The sequence below is a fragment of the Scyliorhinus canicula genome, chromosome 19, assembly GCF_902713615.1.
Source record: "Scyliorhinus canicula chromosome 19, sScyCan1.1, whole genome shotgun sequence".
Classification (NCBI taxonomy): domain Eukaryota; kingdom Metazoa; phylum Chordata; class Chondrichthyes; order Carcharhiniformes; family Scyliorhinidae; genus Scyliorhinus; species Scyliorhinus canicula.
In genome coordinates this window covers 256,096-280,389 of record NC_052164.1, presented here as the reverse complement: position 1 = coordinate 280,389, position 24,294 = coordinate 256,096, and the positions used below count along the sequence as shown (strand labels likewise).

The 24,294-nt window shown below is 57.5% G+C and overlaps 1 protein-coding gene across 2 annotated transcripts in view; it reads left to right on the top strand.

The window, feature by feature from the left end:
• Positions 1 to 2,473: 2,473 nt before the first annotated feature.
• The window catches only part of LOC119954119 (max-like protein X), a 51,786-nt gene continuing 29,965 nt past the window's right edge, over positions 2,474 to 24,294 (top strand). The window contains exons 1-3 of one of the 2 annotated variants that reach the window (XM_038779022.1): positions 2,474 to 2,589; positions 7,688 to 7,724; positions 16,568 to 16,669. In XM_038779022.1, the coding sequence (XP_038634950.1) occupies positions 2,548 to 2,589; positions 7,688 to 7,724; positions 16,568 to 16,669 (181 nt within the window). In that variant the 5' untranslated portion in view covers positions 2,474 to 2,547. The remainder of the gene's footprint in view (positions 2,590 to 7,687; positions 7,725 to 16,567; positions 16,670 to 24,294) is intronic. The other variant, XM_038779024.1, reaches the window with a different exon arrangement.

Sequence of the window (24,294 nt, the reverse complement as noted above, 5' to 3'; positions counted from 1 at the left end):
CGCCTCGCCGACCAGCGTCGGGGCTGGCCGAAAGACCTTCGCCGGTCGGCGTGAGTTCGCGCATGCACCGGAGCATCAGCGGCCGCTGACGTCACCACGGGCGCATGCGCGGTTGAGGGGGTGTCTTCCGCCTCCGCCATGGTGGAGGCCATGGCGGCTGCGGAAGAAAAAGAGTGCCCCCACGGCACAGGCCCGCCAACCGATCGGTGGGTCCCGATCGCGGGCCAGGCCACCGTGGCAGCACCCCCCCGGGACCCGCTCTCGCCGCCTGCTCCCGCCGGCACCAGAGGTGGTTTAAACCACGTTGGCAGGAAAGGCCTGACAGTGGCGGGACTTCGGCCCATCGCGGGCCGGAGAATCGCCGCGGGGGGCCCACCGACTGGCAGGGCGCGATTCCCGCCCCTGCCGATTCCCGGGTGGCAGAGAATTACGGCGGGGGCGGGATTTACGAAGGCCCGGGGAGATTCCCCGACCCTGCGGGGGTCGAAGAATTCCGCCCATGGTCACTGGTCCCAAAGTGATCCCTCACTAACACATCCACCACCTGCCCTTCCTTATTCCCCAAGAGGAGGTCAAGTTTTTTCCCTTTCTAGTCAAGCCATCCACAAATTGAATGAGGAATTCTTCCTAAATTCACTCGAGAAATGTCTCTCCATCCAAACCCCTAGTGCTATTGCTGTCCCAGTTAATGATGGGAAAGTTAAATTCCCCAACTATTACCACCCTATTTTTCTGGCAGCTATCTGTAATATCTTTACATATTTGTTCCTCAATATCCTGCTGACTATTTGGGGACTATAGTACAGTCCTATCAAAGTGATCTTGCCCTTCTTATTTTTAGTTCTACCCATATAGACTCAGTGGGCAAACCCACGGATATATCCTCTCTCTGTACTGCCGTGATACTGTCCCTAATCAGAAATGCAACTCCCCCTCCTCCTAATCCCTGGTCTATCTTTCCTGTAAGAAGTCTTACAACACCAGGTTAAAGTCCAACAGGTTTGTTTCAAACACGAGCTTTCGGAGCACGGCTCCTTCTTCAGGTGAATGAAGACTGTAAGACTTCTTACTGTGCTCACCCCAGTCCAACGCCGGCATCTCCACATCATATCTTTCCTGTAGCAACTGTACCCTGGAACATTGAGCTGCCAGTCCTGCCTCTCCTTTAGCCATGTTTCAGTAATAGCTATAATTATAAACCCCAACAAGTCCCATGGGCTCCCTCACAATTTCCAACATGCTGAATGAACGTGTCCCACCTTATTGCAGCCTTGAGTCACACCTCCACCCTCAGTGCCTACCTTCCTGAGGAGGGGATCTCGGAGGATTCAGATATCCAGTCCTGACCTTGACTACCTGCCGTTCCCTCACTCTCCCACTTCCCATCCTTTATAAAGTTGTGGGGGCGACTGAAAAATAGTTTAAATTTATAGATCAGCTCAGAATCGTCAACCATCATCCTCCATCTCATGTCCACATTGACTCTAACCAACTTTTACAGATGCACTATAGAGAGCATCCTATCGAGGGATCACAGCCTGGGTATGGCAACTGCTCGGTACTTTTCATGTACTTAATGATCTGTTGAGCTGTTCGCAGAAAAATACCTTACACTGGCCGGCGGGTACACGGGACAGTAAACAGAATGAAATCCCCCCCCTCAGCCCCGCCTCCCCGCGCTCCGGCCCCGCCCCCCGCGCTCCAGCCCCGCCCCCCGCGCTCCGGCCCCGCCCCCCGCGCTCCAGCCCCGCCTCCCCGCGCTCCGGCCCCGCCCCCGCCCTCCAGCTCCGCCCCATTCCCCGAGATAAGGCCCCGCCCTCCGGCCCCGCCCCCCGCGCCCCGGCCCCGCCCCCCGCGCTCCGGCCCCGCCCCCCGCGCTCAGCCCCATTCCCCGAGATAAGGCCCCGCCCCCCGCGCTCCGGCCCCGCCCCCCGCGCTCCGGCCCCGCCCCCCGCCCTCCAGCCCCGCCTCCCCGCGCCCCGGCCCCGCCTCCCCGCGCTCCGGCCCCGCCCCCGCCCTCCAGCCCCGCCCCCCGCGCTCCGGCCCCGCCCCCGGTCCTCCAGCCCCGCCCCCCGCGCTCCGGCCCCGCCCCCCGCCTCCCCGCGCCCCGGCCCCGCCCCCGCCCTCCAGCTCCGCCCCCGCCCTCCAGCTCCGCCCCATTCCCCGAGATAAGGCCCCGCCCTCCGGCCCCGCCCCCCGCGCTCCGGCCCCGCCCCCCACGCTCAGCCCCATTCCCCGAGATAAGGCCCCGCCCTCCGGCCCCGCCCCCCGCGCTCCGGCCCGCCCCCCGCGCTCAGCCCCATTCCCCGAGATAAGGCCCCGCCTCCCCGCGCCTCGCCTCCCCGCGCCCCGGCCCCGCCTCCCCGCGCTCCGGCCCCGCCTCCCCGCGCTCCGGCCCCGCCCTCCAGCTCCGCCCCATTCCCCGAGATAAGGCCCCGCCCTCCAGCTCCGCCCCCCCGAGCTCAGGCCCCGCCTTCCCGCCCCGGCTCCAGTTTTGTCTCTTGACCGCCGGGCGGCGCTCTCGGGGTCAGGGGTCGCGGCGCCGCCATGACGGAGCCGGGCGGCGGCGAGGATCCGCGCGGGGGAAAGGTGAGAGTCACACAACCCCCCCCCCCCACCCACAAACGGGGGGAGAGGAGGAGGAGGTGACCCTATCCTGGGGGGGGGGGGGGAGGGGAGGAGGTGACCCTATCCTGGGGGGGGGGGAGGAGGTGACCCTATCCTGGGGGGGGGGAGGAGGTGACCCTATCCTGGGGGGGGGGGGGGGGGGGAAGGAGGTGACCCTATCCTGGGGGGGGGGAGGGGGAGGAGGTGACCCTATCCTGGGGGGGGGGAGGGGGGGGAGGAGGTGACCCTATCCTGGGGGGGGGGGGTGGGAGAGGAGGTGACCCTATCCTGGGGGGGGGGGGGGAGGAGGTGACCCTATCCTGGGGGGGGGGGTAGAAGGAGTGACCCTATCCTGGGGGGGGGGGGGGGAGAGGAGGTGACCCTATCCTGGGGGGGGGGGGGGGAGGAGGTGACCCTATCCTGGGGGGGGGGGGGGAGAGGAGGTGACCCTATCCTGGGGGGGGGGGGGGGAGGAGGTGACCCTATCCTGGGGGGGGGGGGGGGGGGGGAGGAGGTGACCCTATCCTGGGGGGGGGGGGAGGAGGTGACCCTATCCTGGGGGGGGGGGGGGGGGGGGGGAGGAGGTGCCCTATCCTGGGGGGGGGGGGGGGAGGTGACCATATCCTGGGGGGGGTGGAGGAGGTGACCCTATCTGGGGGGGGGGGAGGCGGTGACACTATCCTGGGGGTGGGGGAGAGGAGGTGACCCTATCCGGGGGGGGGGGGGAGGAGGTAGGGACCCTATCCTGGGGGGGGGGGGAGGATGGTGACCCTATCCTGGGGGGGGGGGGGGGGGAGGAGGTGACCCTATCCTGGGGGGGGGGGGGAGGAGGTGACCCTATCCTGGGGGGGGGGGGGAGGAGGTGACCCTATCCTGGGGGGGGAGGGGAGGAGGTGACCCTATCCTGGGGGGGGGGGGAGGAGGTGGACCCTATCCTGGGGGGGGGGGGAGGAGGTGAACCCTATCCTGGGGGGGGGGGGGGAGGAGGTGACCCTATCCTGGGGGGGGGAGGGGGTGACCCCTATCCTGGGGGGGGGGGAGGAGGTGGACCCTATCCTGGGGGGGGGGAGGAGGTGACCCTATCCTGGGGGGGGGGGGGGGAGGCGGTGACCTTATCTGGGGGGGGGTGGTGGTGACCCCTATCCTGGGGGAGGGGAGGTGACCTATCCTGGGGGAGGGGAGGGGGGGTGGTGACCCTATCCTGGGGGGGGGGGGTGGTGACCCTATCCTGGGGGGGGGGGGGGGTTGGTGACCCTATCCTGGTGGGGGGGGGGGTTGGTGACCCTATGGTGGGGGGGGGGGGGTTGGTGACCCTATCCGGGGGGGGGGGGGGTGGGTGACCTATCCGGGGGGGGGGGGGTTGGTGACCCTATCTGGGGGGGGGGGGGTGGTGACCCTATCCTGGGGGGGGGGGGGGGTGGGACCCTATCCTGGGGGGGGGGGGGGGGGGGGGGACCCTATCCTGGGGGGGGGGGGGGGGTTGGTGACCCTATCCTGGGGGGGGGGGGGGTTGGTGACCCTATCCTGGGGGGGGGGGGGGGTGTGACCCTATCCATGGGGGGGGGGGGGGAGGGGAGGGACCCTATCCTGGGGGGGGGAGGGGAGGGGGGGGGGGGGGGGGGGGGTGACCCTATATCCGGGGGGGGGGGGGGGAGGGGAGGGACCCTATCCTGGGGGGGGGGGGGGGGTTGGTGACCCTATCCTGGGGGGGGGGGGAGAGAGGTGACCCTATCCTGGGAGGAGGGGGGGAGAGGGGTGACCCTATCCTGGGGGGGGGGGAGAGGAGAGGTGACCCTATCCTGCGGGGGGGGGGGGGGAGGAGGGAGGGGAGGTGACCCTATCCTGGGGGGGGGAGGAGGGGAGGTGACCCTATCCTGGGGGGGGGGGGAGGGGAGGTGACCCTATCCTGGGGGAGGGGAAGGTGCAACCCCTATCCTGGGGGGGGGGGATGTGACCCTATCTGGGGGGGGGGAGGTGACCCTATCCTGGGGGGGGGGGGGGGTTGGTGACCCTATCCTGGGGGAGGAGGGACCCTATCCTGGGGGGGGGTGGGGGGGGAGGGAGGTGACCCTATCCTGGGGGGGGGGGGGGTTGGGACCCCTATCCTGGGGGGGGGGGGGGGGGGTGGTGACCCTATCCTGGGGGGGGGGTGGTTGGTGACCCTATCTGGGGGGGGGGGGGTGACCCTATCCTGGGGGGGGGGGAGGTGACCCTATCCTGGGGGGGGGGGGGGGGGGTTGGTGACCCTATCCTGGGGGGGGGGTTGGTGACCCTATCCTGGGGGGGGGGGAGAGGAGAGGTGACCATCCTGGGGGTGGGGGGGGAGGAGGGAGGGGAGGTGACCTATCCTGGGGGGGGGGAGAGGGGTGGTGACCCTATCCTGGGGGGGGGGGGGGTTGGTGACCCTATCCTGGGGGGGGGGGGGAGGAGAGAGGTGACCCTATCCTGGGAGGAGAGGGGGGAGAGGGGTGACCCTATCCTGGGGGGGGGGGAGAGGAGAGGTGACCCTATCCTGCGGGGGGGGGGGGGGGGGGGGAGAGGAGGGAGGGGAGGTGACCCTATCCTGGGGGGGGGAGGGGAGGTGACCCTATCCTGGGGGGGGGGGGGAGGGAGGTGCCCCTATCCTGGGGGAGGGGAGGTGACACTATCATGGGGGGGGGGGGGGGGGGGGAGGGTGACCCTATCCTGGGGGGGGGGGGGGGGGGGGTTGGTGACCCTATCCTGGGGGAGGGAGGTGACCCTACTCCTGGGGGGGGGGGGGGGGAGGGAGGTGACCCTATCCTGGGGGGGGGGGGGGGGGTTGGTGACCCTATCCTGGGGGGGGGGGGGGGGGTTGGTGACCCTATCCTGGGGGGGGGGTTGGTGACCCTATCTGGGGGGGGGGGGTGGTGACCCTATCCTGGGGGGGGGGGGGGTTGGTGACCCTATCCTGGGGGGGGGGGGGGGGGGGTTGGTGACCCTATCCTGGGGGGGGGGGGGGGTTGGTGACCCTATCCTGGGGGGGGGGGGGGAGGGGTTGGTGACCCTATCCTGGGGGGGGGGGAGAGGAGAGGGACCCCTATCCTGGGGGTGGGGGGGGGAGGAGGGAGGGGAGGTGACCCTATCCTGGGGGGGGGGGGGGGGTTGGTGACCCTATCCTGGGGGGGGGGGGGGGTTGGTGACCCTATCTTGGGGGGGGGGGGGAGGGGGGTTGGTGACCCTATCTTGGGGGGGGGGGGAGGGGGGTTGGTGACCCTATCCTGGGGGGGGGAGGGGGGTTGGTGACCCTATCTGGGGGGGGGGGGAGGGGTTGGTGACCCTATCCTGGGGGGGGGGGGGGAGAGGGGTTGGTGACCCTATCCTGGAGGGGGGGGAGGGGTTGGTGACCCTATCCTGGGGATCTGGGGGGGGGAGGGGTTGGTGACCCTATCCTGGGGATCCTGGGGGGGGGGGGGGGGGGTTGGTGACCCTATCCTGGGGGGGGGGGAGGGGTTGGTGACCCTATCCTGGGGGGGGGGGGGAGGGGTTGGTGACCTATCCTGGAGGGGGTGGGGGGTTGGTGACCCTATCCTGGTGGAGGGGGGGGGGGGGTTGGTGACCCTATCCTGGGGAGGGGGGGGAGGAGGGGTTGGTGACCCTATCCTGGGGGGGGAGAGGTGACCCTATCCTGGGGGGGGGGGGGGGGGGGAGGGAGGTGACCCTATCCTGGGGGGGGGGGGGGGAGGTAACCCTATCCTGGGGGGGGGAGGGAGGGGGTGACCCTATCCTGGGGGGGGGGGGGGGGAGGGAGGTGACCCTATCCTGGGGGGGGGGGAGAGAGGTGGCCCTATCCTGGGGGGGGGGGGGGAGAGGTGACCCTATCCTGGGGGGGGGGAGAGAGGTGACCCTATCCTGGGGGGGGGGGAGAGAGGTGACCCTATCCTGGGGGGGGGAGAGGTGACCCTATCCTGGGGGGGAGAGGTGACCCTATCCTGGGGGGGGGGGGGGGAGAGGTGACCCTATCCTGGGGGGGGGGGGGGGGGGGAGAGGTGACCCTATCCTGGGGGGGAGGGAGGTGACACTATCCTGGGGGGGGGGGGGAGGGAGGTGACCCTATCCTGGGGGGGGGGGGGGGGAGAGGTGACCCTATCTTGGGGGGGGGGAGAGAGGTGACCCTATCCTGGGGGGGGAGGGAGGTGACACTATCCTGGGGGGGGGGGGAGGGAGGTGACCCTATCCTGGGTGGGGGGGGGGGGAGAGGTGACCCTATCCTGGGGGGGGGGAGGGAGGTGACCCTATCCTGGGGGGGGGGAGGGGGGAGAGAAGTGACCCTATCCTGGGGGGGGAGGGGAGGGACCCTATCCTGGGGGGGGGGGGGGGGGAGGTGACCCTATCCTGGGGGGGGGGGGGGGAGAGGGAGGTGACCCTCTCCTGGGGGGGGGGGGGGAGGTGACCCTATCCTGGGGGGGGGAGGTGACCCTATCCTGGGGGGGGGGGGAGAGAGAGGTGACCCTATCCTGGGGGGGGGGGGGGGGGTGGGAGAGAGGTGACCCTATCCTGGGGGGGGGGGGGAGAGAGTGGTGACCCTATCCTGGGGGGGGGAGAAGAGAGGTGACCCTATCCTGTGGGTGGCGGGGGGAGAAGGAAGAGGTGACCCAATCCTGGGGGGTGGGGGTGGAGGAAGAGGTGACCCTATCCTGTGGGGGGCGGGGGGGGGGGGGGGTTGGGAGAAGAGAGGTGACCCTATCCTGTGGGGGGCGGGTGGTGGGGGGGGTTGGGAGAAGAGAGGTGACCCTATCCTGTGGGGGGCGGGGGGGGAGGGGGGAAGGAAGAGGTGACCCTATCCTGTGGGGGGCGGGGGGGGAGGGGGGAAGGAAGAGGTGACCCTATCCTGGGGGGGGTGGAAGGAAGAGGTGACCCTATCCTGTGGGGGGCGGGGGTGGAGGAAGAGGTGACCCTATCCTGTGGGGGGCGGGGGTGGAGGAAGAGGTGACCCTATCCTGGGGGGGAGGGGTGACCATATTGGGTGGTGGGGGGGGCAGTTGTAGCTGTTCTTAGTTCTGTAAATGTCTCAATAAAGCTCCTTGTGTTTCCCCTGTTCTGACTCTACGCCTGGCCACAGACTGATTCCTCGTTCAGCGACAATGGCTTTGATTCTGGTGAGTGCAGAGACTACTCCACGATGGGTTAGGGTTAGGGTTACTCCACAATGGGTTGCAGAGCGAGAGGGTGCTGCCCCCACCCCCTCTTAGGGTTAAGTCACTTTCAACTCCCCTTCTGCCAGAAACAACGCCACCTGTCAATGGACACCACATCTGTGACCAATTTGCTCCCTGTCACTTTGAGTCTTCTCACCAAACTGGAAAGTCTACTTCCATTGGCCACTAATTCATTTCTGAGAACATTCTAACTTCCTTTTAGCCCAGTGCCTCTCATTTTCAAATCACCCCTTTCATTATAAGGTGCTTAAATATGACACAAAGATTGGCGGAGTTGTTGATAGTGCTGGGGATTGCAGAGGATACAACAGGATATAGATAGATTGTAGACTTGGGCAGAGAAATGGCAGATGGAGTTTAATCCGGACAAATGTGAGGCGGTGGTTTTTGGAGGATCAAATCTAGGTATGAATTGTACTGTAAATGGCAGAACCCTTAGGAACATTAACATACAGAGGGATCTGGGTGTGCAGGTCCTCAGTTCCCTAAAAGTGGCAACACAGGTGGCCAAGGTGATTAAGAAGGCATACGGCACGCTTGCCTTCATCAGCTGGGGCACTGAGTACAGGAGGTGGGAAATCATGTTGCAGCTGTATAAAACCTTGGTTCGGCCGCATTTGGAGTATTGTGTGTAGTGTTGGTCACCACATTATCAGAAGGATGTGGAGGCTTTGGAGAGAGTGACCAGGACGTTGCCGGGTCTCGAGGGTGTCGGCTATGGGGAGAGGTTGAATAAACTTAGATTGTTTTCACTGGAAAGATGGAGGCTGAGGGAGACCTGATAGAGTCTACAAAATTATGAGACGCATAGACAGGATTGATTGTCAGAGGCTTTTTCCAAGGGTGGAAGTGTCAATTACAGGGGGCGCAGGTTCACGGTGAGAGGGGAAAGTTTAGGGGAGATGTGGAAGGTAGGTTTTCCACACAGAGAGTGGTGGGTGCCTGGAACGCGCTGCCAGAAGATGTGCTGGAAGCAGCACATTAGCAACATTTAAGAGGCATCTGGATGGGTCCATGAATAGGGAGGATATAGAGAGATACGGACTGAGTAAGGGCAGAAGGGTTGTTTTTTAGTTAGTGCATCATGATCGGCACAGGCTTCGAGGGCTGAAGGGCCTGTTCCTGTGCTGGACTTTCCTTTGTTCTTTTATTTCTCTGCCTATCATTTATTCTCCTTACTGTCTTTTTTCATTGATGCCCTGCTTTGAATCCTTACATAGGTTCTCATTCCTCTCTATATTAGCGTAAACGCTCCCCAACCGCTCTGGCAAGTATCCCCTCCCCCTGCCCCCAGGACATCAGACCCAGTCCTGCCCAGGTGTAACCCATCCAGTTTGTACTGGTCCCACCTCCCCACACTGGTCCCAATGCCCCAGGAATCTGAACCCCCCCCCCCCCCCCGCACTCCCTGATCTGAAGTTTCTCCGGTATTTTTTCTCTGCTGACAGTAATTTCCTGACTCCTTTTAGCCCCTAGGTGACTGTCTATTTCTGGCAGGAAACCTGTGTCTTCTGCTGTGAAGCCAGACACAAAATCTTTGTACAATTATTTTGAAGAAGATCTGGGGACTTTTCCCTAATTTCCCGGCCAATATTTATCCCTCAGTCAAATCAGCAAAACACATTATCTGACCTTCGTCACGTTGCTATTTGTGAGAGCTTGTTGTTTGAAAATTGGATGTCACTTTTACTACATTACAACAGTGACCTCAATTCAGTCTTCCGGTGTGCACCATGGAGTGAGTGGTCACACACAAGGCAGCTCCTGCCTAAGGTTACAGAATAGAGCTCTTTTTTAATCAATACGGGATGGAATTTTAATGAAAAGGCGTAGGCGAATGTTGGAGGAGTACTTTCCCCCAGGAATGGTATGTTTCTTGGTTACCAGATCCGCAGAAACAGTGAAAGATTTGGCTGAAGCTAAAGCAAAGATAAAAGCCTCTTCCAGCATGCAGGCGGGGGAAGGGCAGACTTAGAGGCCTCAAGCTGACTTGAGGGCCTTTATGAAAGCTGAATTAGATAGATAGAGAGATCGAGAAATACAGCACAGAACAGGCCCTTCGGCCCACTATGTTGCGCTGATCTTTTGTCCTAGGTTAATCATAGAATTTTGGACAATTTATCACGGCCAATTCACCCAACCTGCACATCTTTGGACTGTGGGAGGAAACCGGAGCACCCGGAGGAAACCCACACAGACACGAGAACGTGCAGACTCCACACAGACAGTGACCCAAGTTGAAATCGAACTTGGGACCCTGGAGCTGTGAAGCAATTGTGCTAACCACTATGCTACCGTGCTGCCCTTAATTCTAGCAGCAGAGGGGACAACTGTGAAAATATCTCACCAAGGCCATTGAAGAAGCGGGGACGGGACTTCCGGTTGCGGCGATGCGGAGCTAAGCCGCATGTTCGGTAACTCCCGCTATTTTTGGACTTTCGGGCTCTTTTAAGGGTCCGCAACGGCGCTGATTCGGCTTTTCCACGGGTGGGAACGCAGCCACTGTGCTCAGCGGCCGGTGGATGGGCTGGACTAGAAGTGGAGCGGTCACAAAGTTGACTTTGCAGCAGAAGGTGCGAGGCAGAAAAAACAAGATGGCGGCGGGCGGGGAACCGACAGCGTGGCAGCAGTGGGCGCGGGAGCAGCAGGAGCTGCTGCGGCGCTCCTTCAGGGAGCTAAAAGCTGAGATCCTGGAGCCGTTTAAGGCCTCGCTGGACAAGCCCATGGCGACTCAGAGGGCTCGGGCCGCGGAGATTCGAAAGCTGCAGCAAAAGACTTCGGAGAACGAGGACGAGCTCCTGGGCCTGGCGGTGAAGGTGGAGTCGCACAAGGCGCTTCACAAGAAATGGCTGGCAAGGATGGAGGAGATGGAGAACCGCTCCCGCCGGAAGAACCTGCGGATTTTGGGCCTCCCGGAGGGGCTGGAAGGTTCGGATTTGGGGGCCTACGTGGTCCTGATGCTGAACTCGTTGATGGGTGCGGGGTCGTTCCGGGGACCCCTGGAGCCGGAGGGTGCCCATCGAGTGCTGCTGCGGAAGCCCAGGCTGTTACAATCGGCTCGCCTCTGGGTCACTTACAGGGACCGCTAGCTCTACTTTGACTCTCCGGAGGAGGCCTGGGCTTTTGTCCAGGCAGAGAAATTGGACTCAAACTGAGGACTGGGGGGCTGGGGAAAGATGTACAATGTTTGGAGGCTCTGTCCTCCTTGGTCTCCTTTTGCTTATATTGGCTGTGTTTGATGTTGCCTTTTCGTTGCTCTGAGTTTTCGTCTTTTGGGGCTGTTATTTATTTACCGTGGTGCGTTTTGGTTTTTTTTCCACTGGTGGGGGGTTGGGGAACAGTTTGAGGTCCCGCTGGGTCATGTGCCCGTCTTTTTCCCACGTGTTGGGTTGGGGGGCGGGGTTCGCGTCTCACAGGCTTTCTCCCTGTGCCAGAGGAGTTGGGGGCGGGGCCGGCACTGGAATAGGGGATTGGTGATTGTGTTGCATTGGGGGGGGGGGGGGGTCGTTGGTATGGCGGGAGTAGCCAGGGTCAGCAGGAGTCGGCTGACTTATGGAAGTACAATGTTAGGGGTAACGCAGCTAGGGGGGGGCTCGGAAGAAGGGGGGGTTGGGAGGGGGGTCTGCCACTGTGGGGAACGGGCTTGGGGGGTTCCCTGGGCACGTGGTGGGTTGAGGGAGAGCTATGGCTGATCGGCGCGGAGGGAGGGGGAGGACCCCCCAGATTTGGCTGGTCACATGGAACGTGAGGGGGCTGAATGGTCCGGTGAAGCTGTCCCGGGTCTTGGCGCATCTGAAGGGGCTGGGAGCGGATGTGGCTATGCTCCAGGAGACGCACCTCAAGGTTACGGATCAGGTGAGGCTAAGAAAAGGCTGGGTGGGACAGGTGTTTCACTCGGGGCTCGATGCGAAGAACCGAGGAGTGGCAATCTTGGTCAGTAAGAGCTGGTCGTTCGTTGCGTCCAATGTGGTGGCGGACAGTGCAGGTAGATATGTGATGGTGAGTGGGAGACTTCAGGGGGAGCGGGTGGTCCTGGTCAATGTGTACGCCCCCAACTGGGACCATGCGGGCTTCATGCGGCGAATGCTGGGCCTGAACCCGGACCTAGAGACGGGGGGTTTGATCCTGGGTGGGGACTTTAACATGGTGCTGGATCCGGCTCTGGATCGTTCGAAGTCTAGGTCGGGGAAGAGGCCGGCGGCGGCCTCGGTGCTGAGGGGGGTTCATGGATCAGATGGGAGGGGTAGACCCTTGGAGGTTCTTGAAGCCGGGGAGTAGGGAGTTCTCATTTTTCTCCCATGTTCACAAGGCTTATTCCCGGATTGACTTTTTTGTTCTCGGTAGGGCGCTAATCCCGAGAGTGATGGGGGCGGAGTATTCTGCGATAGCCATATCTGACCATGCTCCACATTTGGTGGATCTGGAGCTGGGGGAGGGGAATGACCAGTGCCCGCTATGGAGGTTAGATGTGGGGCTTTTGGCAGAGGAGGAAGTGTGTGGGCGGGTCCGTAGGGGCAAAGAGGGGTATCTGGAAGCCAACGACAACGGGGAGGTGCAAGTTGGGATGGTTTGGGAAGCGCTGAAGGCAGTAGTCAGAGGGGAGCTGATATCCATTCGGGCGCATAGGGAGAGGGGGGAAGAGGGCCGAGAGGGAGAGGCTGGTGGAGGAAATGGTAAGGGTGGCTAGGAGGTATGCAGGCACCCCGGAGGAGGGGCTTTTGAGGAAGCGGCACAGTCTCCAAGCGGAGTTCGATATACTGACCACCCGGAAGGCGGAGGCGCAGTGGAGGAGGGCGAAGGGGGCGGTGTATGAGTACGGGGAGAAGGCAAGTCAGATGCTGGCCCACCAGCTCCGGAAACGGGAGGCAGCGTGAGAGAGATAGGGGGAGTCACGGACGCAGGAGGGAACTTGGTGCGGGGTGGCAAGGACATCAATGGGGTGTTCAGATCCTTTTATGAGGGGCGTACCGGGCGGTGCCCCCCAGGGAAGCAGGTGGGGTGGACCGCTTTCTGGAGAGGCTGGAGTTCCCAAGAGTAGGGGACGAGCGGGTGGAGGGTCTGGGGGCCCCAATCGAGCTGGAGGAGCTGATGGAGGCGCTGGGGAGCATGTAGACAGGGAAAGCGCCGGGACCTGACGGGTTCCCGGTGGAATTTTACAAGAAGTTTTCGGATCTGCTGGGCCCTCTGCTTGTGAGGACCCTGAATGAGGCAAGGGAGGGGGGGGCTCTGCCCCGACGATGTCCAGGGCAATTATTTCTTTGATCCTGAAGCGGGACAAAGACCCCCTTCAGTGTGGGTCTTATAGGCCGATTCCGCTCCTTAATGTAGATGTAAAGTTGTTGGCAAAGGTACTGTCCAGAAGGGTGGAAGATGTGGTCCCGATGGTTATCCATGAGGACCAAACGGGATTTGTAAAGGGGAGGCAACTGAATGCCAACGTGCGGTGGCTCCTGAATGTTATGATGATGGCGCCGGCGGCTGGGGAGGCGGAAATAGTGGCGTCCATGGATGCGGAGAAGTCTTTTGACAGGGTTGAGTGGAGTTACCTGTGGGAGGTGTTGAGGAGGTTTGGGTTTGGTGAGGGGTTCATCAGCTGGGCGAGGTTGCTGTACAGCTCCCCGGTGGCGAGTGTGGTGACGAACGGGAGAAGGTCGGAGGACTTTCGGCTTTCCAGAGGGACGAGGCGGGGATGCCCCTTGTCTCCCCTGCTCTTCGCGTTAGCGATTGAGCCCTTGGCCATGGCACTGAGGGACTCGAAGAGTTGGAGGGGGATTGTGCGGGGAGGGGGGAGGAACACCGGCTGTCGTTGTACGCAGATGATCTGCTGTTGTACATCGCGGATCCGGCTGAGGGGATGCCAGAGGTGTTGAAGATACTTGAGTTTGGGGACTTTTCGGGTTACAAGCTCAATGTGGGGAAAAGTGAGCTGTTTGTCCTGCACCTGGGGGATCAGGAGAGGGAGATAGGTGAGCTCCTGTTGAAGAGGGCTGAGAGGAGCTTTAGATATCTTGGGGTCCACATAGGGGGCCCTGCACAGGCTTAACTTTTTGAGGCTGGTGGAGCAGATGGAGGAAGAGTTCAGGAGGTGGGACGCGCTGCCGCTCTCGTTGGCGGGCAGGGTTCAGTCGATTAAGATGACGGTGCTCCCGAGGTTTTTGTTTCTTTTCCAGTGCCTCCCCATATTGACCCTTAGGCTTTTTTCAAAAGGGTGAATAATTCTATTCTCGGATTCGTGTGGACGCGGAAGGCCCCGAGAGTAAGGAGGGTATTCTTGGAGCGGAGAAGGGAGGTAGGAGGTTTGGCATTGCCCAACCTGTGTGGGTATTACTGGGCGGCGAATGTGGCAATGATTCGCAGGTGGGTGACGGAGGGGGAGGGTGACGCATGGAAGAGATTGGAGGTGGCGTCCTGTGTGGGTATGAGTCTGGAGGCTTTGGTGACGGCCCCACTTCCACTCCCCCTGGCAAAGTGCTCCACGGGGCAGTGGAGGCGGCATAGGGGGGAAGTGAAGGCCTGAGTCTGGGCCCTGATATGGGGCAATCACCGTTTTGCACCGGGGAGAATGGATGGTGGATTTGGGAGTTGGCACAGGGCAGGCATCAGACAGATTGAGGACCTCTTCCTTGATGGGAAGTTCACGACTCTGGAGGAGCTGGAGGGGAAGTGGAACCTCCCCCCTGGGAACGCTTTCAGGTATATGCAGATCAGGGCATTTGTTAAGCGGCTGGTGGGGGAGTTTCCGCGGCTGCCGCCAAGGGGGGTGCAGGATAGGGTGCTCTCGGGGACGTGGGTCGGCGAGGGGAAGATCTCGGCAATTTATCAGTTGATGCAGGAGGAGGAGGAGGCCTCAGTAGAGGAGCTCAAAGCGAAGTGGGAGGAAGAGCCAGGGGAAGAGATTGAAGATGGAACGTGGTCGGACGCTCTGGAGAGGGAGAATTCCTCCTCTTCTTGCGCACGGCTCAGCTTGATTCAGCTGAAGGTGCTGCATAGGGCTCACATGACAGGGGCAAGGATGAGCCGGTTCTTCGGAGGGGAAGACAGGTGCGGGAGGTGTTCGGGAGGCCCGGCGAACCACACCCATATGTTCTGGGCTTGTCCGGCCTTGGAGAGGTTTTGGAAGGGGGTGGCGGGGACTTTGTCGGAAGTGGTCGGGTCTAGGGTCAGGCCGGGCTTGGGGCTCGCGATCTTTGGGGTAGCTTCGGAGCCGGGAGTGCAGGAGGCGAGAGAGGCCGGCATTCTGGCCTTTGCGTCTCTAGTAGCCCGGCGCAGGATTCTGTTATAGTGGAGGGATACACGGCCCCCGAGTTCGGAGGCCTGGATCAACGACATGGCTGGGTTTATCAAGCTGGAGAAGGTTAAGTTTGCCCTGAGGGGGGTCGGTACAGGGGTTCTTTCGGTGGTGGCAGCCCTTTCTTGATTTCCTGGCGAAGGGGTAGAGGGTGGTCAGTCTCAGCAGCCACCTGGGGGGGGGGGGGGGGGTGGGTGGGTTCGGGGCTGGTTAAGGGGGTTTGTTTTTGCGACGGTGGGCTTGTTATTTTCTTCTTTCTTGTATTGTTATTATTTATTATTCTGTTGTGGGGGGGGGGGAGTTCTTGTTTCGGTGTAGAACCACACCTTGTCTACTTTAACTGTGGGGAGAAAATTTGTTGTTGAAAAACTTGAATAAAAATTATTTTTTTAAAAACAGTAACCTCAATTCAAAACTGACTTAATTGGCTGAAAAGTTGTTTGGAATGACACAAAGATTGGCCGGATGGTTAACAGTGAGGTTGAGAGTCTTGGGTTACAGGAAGATACGGACGGGAAAGCCAGATGGGCGGTCAGTGGCAGTTGGAATGTAATCCTGAAATGGACCCGGTGGTGCACTTTGGAAGGAGAAATTTGACAAGGAAGTATACTATCAAAGGTCTGACACTGGGAAATTCTGAAGGATCTTGTCCATAGATCTCTGAAGGCAGAAGGGCAGATTAATAGGGTGGGTGAGAAAGGCGTGTGGGACACTCGCTTTTATCAATCGAGGCATAGATTACAGAAGCAGGGAGGGCATGTTGGAGTTGTATAGAACTTTGGTGAGGATACAGCTGGAGTACTGGGTGTAATTCGCCACATTATAGGAAGGATGTGATTGCACTGGAGGGGGTGCAGAGGAGATTCAGCAGGATGTTGCCTGGGATGGAACATTTCAGTTATAAAGAGAGTTGGATAGGCTTGGGTTGTTTTCTCTGGAGCAGAGAAGACTGAGGGGTGATCTGATTGAGGTGGACAAGATCCTGAGGGACATGGACAAGGTGGATAGGGAGCAGCTGTTCCCCTTAGTTGAAGGGTCAGTTACGAGGGAACACAGGTTCAAGGTGATGGGTGGGAAGTTTAGGGGGGATTTGAGGAAAAATCTTTTTACCCAGTGGGTGGTGATGGTCTGGAATGCACTGCCTGGGAGGGGGGTAGAGGCGGGTTGCCTCACATCCTTTAAAAAGTACCTGGATGGGCGATTGGCACGTCTTAACGTTCAAGGCTATGGGCCAAGTGCTGGCAAATGGGATTAGGTGGGCAGGTCAGGGCCTTCCGTGCGTTAGTGCAGACTCGATGGGCCAAAGGGCCTCTTCTGTACTCTAGTATTCTGTCCTAAGCTAGTGGAAGGTTCTATGTAAATGTGAGTTCCTACTTTATTAATGTAAATATAAAAGGTAGATTTAACTGCAGAGTTCTCTTGTTTGTGTGATATATTATGGGCTGTTAGCTGGCAGAGCCTGCTCATATTCAATAACTTAATCTGTTTTTCCCAGGATTCTTTGCTGACAACACGAGAAAAGGAGGCATAGGATCGAGAGCAAACAGCATAACATCGAACGCAGGCTCCACCAGTGCCTCCTCCGTACCAAACACAGGTAATTAATCCACAATTCAACGCATGCTTGCAGTTCAGGAGAGCCAGAGGTTTGCATGCCAACCCCGTACAAAAATTAAAGGAAATGCTGGAAATCTTTAATAAGTAAGTTAGCCTCTTTGAATGTTAATCTCCTGTCTCTTTCAGTTTTGACTTCGGGGGCGAAATTCTCCGACCCCCAGCAGGGTCGGAGAATCGCCTGGGGCCGCCGAAAATCCCGCCCCCGCCGTAGCAGAGATTCTCCGCCACCTGCGAATTGGCGGGGGCGGGAATCTCGCCACTCCGATCAGCGTGACGTCCGCTCTGATCGGCGAGGCCCCTGCGGCGATTCTCCGGCCCGCGATGGGCCGACGTCCCGCCGCTGGGAGGCCTCTCCCGCCGCCGAGGTTTGAACCACCTCTGGTGGCGGCGCGTGCGGGCCCCCGGGGTCCTGGGGGGGCGCGGGGCAATCGGACCCCGGTGGGTGCCCCCAAGGTGGCCAGGCCCACGATCGGGGACCACCGATCGGCAGGCGGGCCAGTGCCGTGGGGGCACTCTTTCTTTTCTGCCGCCGCCACGGCCTACACCATGGCGGAGGCAGAAGAGAATTCACCGGGCCAGCCGGCGTGGTGCCAAGCGCTCCGGCGCGGGCCTAGCCCCTCAATGTGAGGGCTTGGCCCCTAAAGGTGCGGAGAATTCCGCACCTTTGGGGAGGCCCGACGCCGGAGTGGTTGCCGCCACTCCCCTACGCCGGAACCCCCCGCTCCGCCGGGTAGGGGAGAATGCCGCCCCAGAACTGAGAACCCAAGATAAACCAGTCCCGTAGTGTTGTGTGTCAGACAGACAGTAAAAAGCAATAGATGTTCAAATCAAGGAGGGTGAATAACCTGTGCAACCAGTTACTTTAATTGCACCTTTGATTCCTACTCCAATCTCTGCCTTTAACTTCCTACACTGTGTGGTGAATGAGATTCACACGGTATTATAAGTTACCAATGTCACTCTGTTCCAAGTATATATATGTATCAATATTGTAAGTGCAGTTGCACTACCTGACCACCAGGGGGAGTAGCTCTGGGAGTACTCGAGAGTTTGTACTGGGCTCCCCCCCTTGGCTCCGCCCAGAACTCCTCCCCCTGGAGCTGCTGTATAAAGATCCGTGCCACATGGTCAGCCGGCCAGTTCACCGAAAGTTCAACGGCTAACAGGCTGGCTCTCTTGTAAGTATATTAAATTGATGGAACCATCAATTCTACGGACACGTGCTTGTGGGATTAGAGTAGCGGTTTTAATATACTTATAACAGAGCCAGTTAAATCATGGAAGCAGCCCTCAAGCCCGGACGCCTAGAACTCGACCCGCAAGATGCAGAGGCTAAAGAAATTTTTTCCCACTGGCTGAGATGTTTTAAAGCCTACCTGGCAGAAGCCAGCACCGCCGGAACAACGGAGGAACAAAAACTCAGCCTACTGCACGCGAGGATAAGCCACAGAATCTCCACACAGCTAAATCCGGCCGGTTCTTACACCGCAGCGCTGGCAATATTGGACAAAATGTACGTTAGGCCCATTAACGAGGTTTATGCACGCCACGTGTTTACGACTCGCCGTCAGCGGCCTACAGAAACGCCTGCCGAATTTGTACGAAAACTGAATAATCTTTCTAATGACTGTAATTATCAAGCCGTTACCGCGGCGGAACATAGGGAGCTTGCTGTGCGGGCCTTAGATCTAACTATGTGCACCAAAGACTGCTAGAAAAGGGGGCCCAGGACTTAGATACTACTGTGGAGGCTGCTACCACTATGGAAGTCTCCTTCCGCAGCCTCACCTCGCTTCCTGCGGACCCCGCGACCTCATCGTGGACCCCCGACCAACAATCCCCCCAGGCCTGTGCCGCACGGCCCCCCCAGCTACCGTGCTGCCAAAACCAGTTATTCTGCTGCCCCAGCAAGCTACTCAGCTGCTCCAGCCTGCCATTTCTGTGGCCAAAGCTAGCACCCGCGGCAGCACTGCCCAGCCCGATCCGCGACCTGCAGCAGCTGCGGGAAGAAAGGCCACTATGCCAGAGTGTGCTTCGCGAAAAGGGCCCCAGTTTCTAACTCCCCAGTAGAGAGAACAAATCGCTCACAACAACAGCGGGCCCACGGGGCCCGAAACGCTGCGGCCTACGCCCCCTCGCGCCCCCGATTCCGCAAGCTCGGCCCACCTGTTCAACGCACCAGCCCGCCCTCAGCACCCCCAGTCTCCGGTCGAGCCAGAGGTGTATGAAGTTTGGGCGAGACCCTCCCTGGAGTCTGCCATCGTACCCCAGCTCTCAACACCCACCCAGCCACCGCAAGAGGCTGCAACCCCGGTGCTCCGCAGATCGAAACGAACAATTCGTCGACCGGACAGACTAACTCTGTGAGCACCACCCCCGCCGGACTCGATTTTTTTCACAGGGGGTGAATGTGGTGAATGAGATTCACACGGTATTATAAGTTACCAATGTCACTCTGTTCCAAGTATATATAGGTATCAATATTGTAAGTGCAGTTGCACTACCTGACCACCAGGGGTAGTAGCTCTGGGAGCACTCGAGAGTTTGTACTGGGCGCCCCCCTTGGCTCCGCCCAGAACTCCTCCCCCTGGAGCTGCTGTATAAAGATCCGTGCCACATGGTCAGCCGGCCAGTTCACCGAAAGTTCAACGGCTAACAGGCTGGCTCTCTTGTAAGTATATTAAAACCGCTATTCTAATCCTACAAGCACGAGTCCGTAGAATTGATGGTTCCATCACACTGCTCCAATGTGTCAACACCAGCGTGAGGAACATTGACTCTAACTTCATATCTTTGTTTACAGGACAAGGTATTGATGGTTTTTTTAAAGAAGTATTTTTATTCAAATTTTTTACATTTTAACATTTAAAACACATAACATTACAAAGTAAATCCAACGTAAAACCCCAAATCTGGCCCCCCCAACACTCTATCCAACCTCCTTGCCTCGCCCCCTCCCCTCCCCCATTGCAGTTCATGGTAACTGATGTGCCAGCGTCAGAAGGGGGGATTCTGAAGAACTGGAGGCCACCGTCGTGTCCTTGGTGATGGGTCCCGGGTTGGCTTCCAGCGCCTTCTCCTCGCTGACAGTGCCTGTAGGGCCCAGGGGATCTCTGTGGGATGGAGGGACAGCTGCAATGAGCTCCAGAGGCCTCTGCATAATCTGGCTCTGCCAGTCCTGTTGCCTTCCCGTTTCTTGCACGATGGTGTTGATGCCCTCCGCAATATTACTTTGTGACTGGGCCTTGCTCTGCCGTGCCTCTGCAATATCCACCTGCATCTGAGACATATCCATCATCAACTGGGACATGATGTTGAAGATTTCAGCCATGGTGGTAACAGACTGAGCCACGCTTTGGACACCACCACTCAAGATGCTGAGGTGTTCCAGGTTTTCCAGTGCAGCCACCTAGCACTGTTGGCCTCGGTGCCACGCATTGTCGGAATCATCTCCTGTGCCCGTAGTCTTTGGGACTCCTCCAATCGACTATGCACTCGCTGGAATGTCGCTGACACCCCCTCCTAAATCTCACAGCCCTGGCCTATCTTCTGCTTCAGCTCTGGCATGGCCTTGTCCAGAGGCTCGGCATCTGACTGGAACTCAGCTGAGACCTGGGATCCAGCAGACCTCCGCCTGCTGACTCCCTTGGACCTTCCTGCCTCCGCAGCTACCTCAGCAACTGTGTGGTGCTCACCAAACTGTGCCCCAGAAGCCTGTCTCTCCCCCCTCCCCGTGTGTCTCTGCGCTGGTGGAAGATGGGGGTGATAGCTGTGACGTGTCGATGGTGGACCCCTCGGAGCTCTTCTCAGAGTTGGCAGGAGGGAGCGACTTCAGATGGAGATCCTGCGAGACAATGGACATGGGGTCAGTGAGAGGGAAGGATCATTTTGTCTCTTAATTCTCTTGAGAAGAGGCAGTGGATCTTCACCTCTGTAGCGCAGGCCAACATCGCTGTCGGTGAGGGCAGCACGGGTGGCGCAGTGGGTTAGCCCTGTGGCCTCACGGCGCCGAGGTCCCAAGTTCGATCCTGGCTCTGGGTCACTGTGTGGAGTTTGCACATTCTCCCCGTGTTTGCGTAGGTTTCGCCCCCACAGCCCAAAGATGTGCAGGGTAGGTGTATTGGCCACGCTAAATTGGAAAAAATGAATTGGATACTCTAAATTTGTTTTAAAAAACATCGCTGTCGGTGATCGCTCTTTCCTCGATTAACCCCGTGATTTCCGAAGCCCGTTCCTCATTGGGAGTAAGAATTTGAATCTCTAGTCCCGTCCTCCCCTCTGTCTTGGCCCTTTCCTGCTTTATATGGGCTATCTTTTCCTGCGGGTACAAAGAAAGGGCATTGTGAGCGCACGCTTAATGTGTCGGGGGCCTGAGGCAAATGGCATGTATGGGCACTGCACCTGGACATGAAGGGGTTGTGCTGGTGGTCGCTTATTATAATTTGATGGTGGTTGTAGTCCTGGTCGAGCTGCCCGAACTGCCAGCCGCTTCCACTGCCTCTCTGGCGGATGGTTGACCGCTTCAAATTCCTAGGGGTGCACATCACCAACAATCTGTCCAGGTCCACCCACATTGACGCTACAACAAAGAAAGCACAACAGCACCTATAATTCCTCAGGAAACTAAGGAAATTCAGCATGTCCACACTGACTCGTACCAATTTTATAGATGCACCATAGAAAGCACCCTATCTGGCTGCATCACCGCCTGGTATGGCAACTGTTCGGCCCAAGACTTTAAGAAACTTCAGAGTTATGCCCAGCCCAGTCCATCACACAAACCTGCCTCCCATCCATTGACTCCACCTACACCTCCCGCTGCCTTGGGAAAGCAGACAGCATAATCAAAGACCCCTCCCACCCGGATTCTTCTCTCTTCCAACTTCTTCCATTGGGCAGGAGATACAAAAGTCTGAGAATACGCACGAACAGATTCAAAAACAGCTTCTTCTCCACTGTTACCAGACTACTGAATGATCCTCTTATGGACTGAACTGATCTCTCCACACATCTTCTCTCCTGAGTAGCCCGATGCCTATGGGTTCCCTCCGAATGCTCTGGTTTTTTCCCCGCAAGTCCTGAAAGACGTGCTGTTAGGTGAATTGGACATTCTGAATTCTCCCTCTGTGACCTGAACAGGCGGCGGAATGTGGTGACTAGGGACTTTTCACAGTTACTTCATTGTAGTGTTAATGGAAGCCTACTTGTGACACTAATAAAGATTATTATTATTATGTATTTTCTTTGTGTATTTATCCTATGTCCTATGTTTTTCATGTATGAAATGATCTGTCTGGACTATACGCAGAACAACACTGTACCTTGGTACACGAGACAATAAATTGAAATCAAATCATAGGTAGTTTCAACTCCTAATGCTCATATGCACCTATTAAAATTGTTCTGCTTAAACCTTAAATTCTGAAACTTTTGCCTAAATGCATCGGAAGGAGAGCTGCCAAGAGCTAGAGGGAAGCCTAACGCTCGAACTGACCCAGTGGGGATATGCTTAGATTTATACAGGCCCTACCAAAATTTAAGGATAAGAAAATAGAGGCATTTTTCATGGAATTTGAGAAAATAGCGAAAGGAATGACAAAAGGAAAAGTGGACATTACCCATGCAAATTCATTTGCACCCAGAATAGCTTTTTTCACCTTGTTGTAATCCTTAGAACCACACTCCCTCCCACTCTGACAGGGAAGCACAAACTCCTTTCCAAAAACAAATCCTGGAACATACTGTCCTGACTAGCAAGCTGCCTCAGCTTAAGTCCACTGCTAACAGGCGCATTGTGAATGAGTCCACAGACCAAAAATAATAAAATAAAACAAAAGAAATGGGAATAAAGGGAAATCAAAGGAAAGGACTCGAATGTGTCCTGTGGGTGTGTTTCAGTCAGGGACTATTAGACAGTGATCAGGATTTATGTTTGATTCCTTTTTTTTTGTCTTTCCTCCTGTGTCTTTTCCTCATGTGCCTTCCCCATTAATTTACTTTGCATGGGTAATGTCCACTTTTCTTTTTGTCATTCCTTTTGCTATTTTCTCAAATTCCATGAAAAATGCCTCTATTTTCTTATCCTTAAATTTTGTAAGGGCCTGTATAAATCTAAGCATATCCCCACTGGGTCAGTTCGAGCGTTAGGCTGCCCTCTAGCTCTTGGCAGCTCTCCTTTAATTTCCACCACTTTAATTTGAATTTCTCTCTCATTTTCCAGCTTTGCCATTCTTTTTAATTCTTTCTCATGCTTGAACTGCAACCGTATTCTTTCCAGATCAGTTTCCCCGGTAGAAGGTTTTCTGATGTTACACTTTCTAAACTGTATGCTCTTGGGCTCTCCTAGACCTAGGCACTCAACTAATACATCATATATCTCTGCCTTCCTAGCTTAGCCGGCATCTATACTTTAAATTCACTTGCCAATTCAATAAACGTTTTGAGGTCTTTGTAAATAAACCAAAGACAGGTCCTCCACCTGACGAAAAGTCTTGGCAGCTTCCAGAGCCATTCTGTTATGCTGTTACAATCCTGGTGCCTCTTTAATATGTACTGTACTCCAAAACGTCACTATCTACTGTTCAAAAGATCCCGCACGAGCCTCCAAATTATGTCACGATGCCCTGGGCTACTACACAGTCACGTCCAGCCCCACTTGAGCCATAATCAAAATGTTATTTTAAAATACCTGAGGACCTTTGCTGAGCCCAATGAACTACAGTCACCAGGTTTGTAAATTTAACACAAATAACCTTTTAGTATTTAACAGTAATATAATTAAACTGACAAAAAAATGGCACTGACTATCTAATATCCCTTACCCAACTTCCCTCTTTCCAACCCGTCACACTCTAGAGCAGGGGTGGGCAAACTTTTCTGTGCAAGGGCCACATTCAGAAATTCACAATTTTAAAGGGCCGCATAGTATATTAAGTAAAATAATTAATATTTAAAATAGCCAAAATAAAAGGTTTTTAAAGAAAAAAAAAGCAATTAATTTTTATTAATTAATATTTTAAAGTAGAAACTTCACATGAAACACATGTTGTGCCGAGCAATGATCACCCTACTCAAGTCAACGTATCCACCCTATACCAGTAACCCAACAGCCCCCCCCATTAACCTTAATTTAAAAAAAAATTTAAATAAAAATTTTTTTTTTTTTTTTATGACTTGATCTTGGTGGGCCGCATAAAGACCTTGCGGCCCACGGGTCGTAGTTTGCCCACCCCTGCTCTAGAGGGAAGAAAGATGATGGTAAAGTAAAAAGGATAAAGGATTTCCGATGCAATAGGATGATTTTCAGTTAAAGTCTTTCAGGAGTTCAAGCTTTCGCTTCGCTGCTTTTTCCTTCTCAGTTTGAGAGGATTTTCTCAGGCAAGGCTGTCTACTTTATTTGTAGATTCAAGATCGTTTCAACTATTTAATAAAGATATCCCAGGCACCGTCTGGTTTGAGAACAATGAAACAGCCTTTATGTCAGCAGAGAAAGCTCCTAACTCATTCAAGGTCTAATCACTTCTGCCCAGCTCTCTCAGAAGTAGCTATAGGAACCAATCACTGACTGTTGTTAGCCAGAACACTGTCCCTGGCCAACCCACAAGT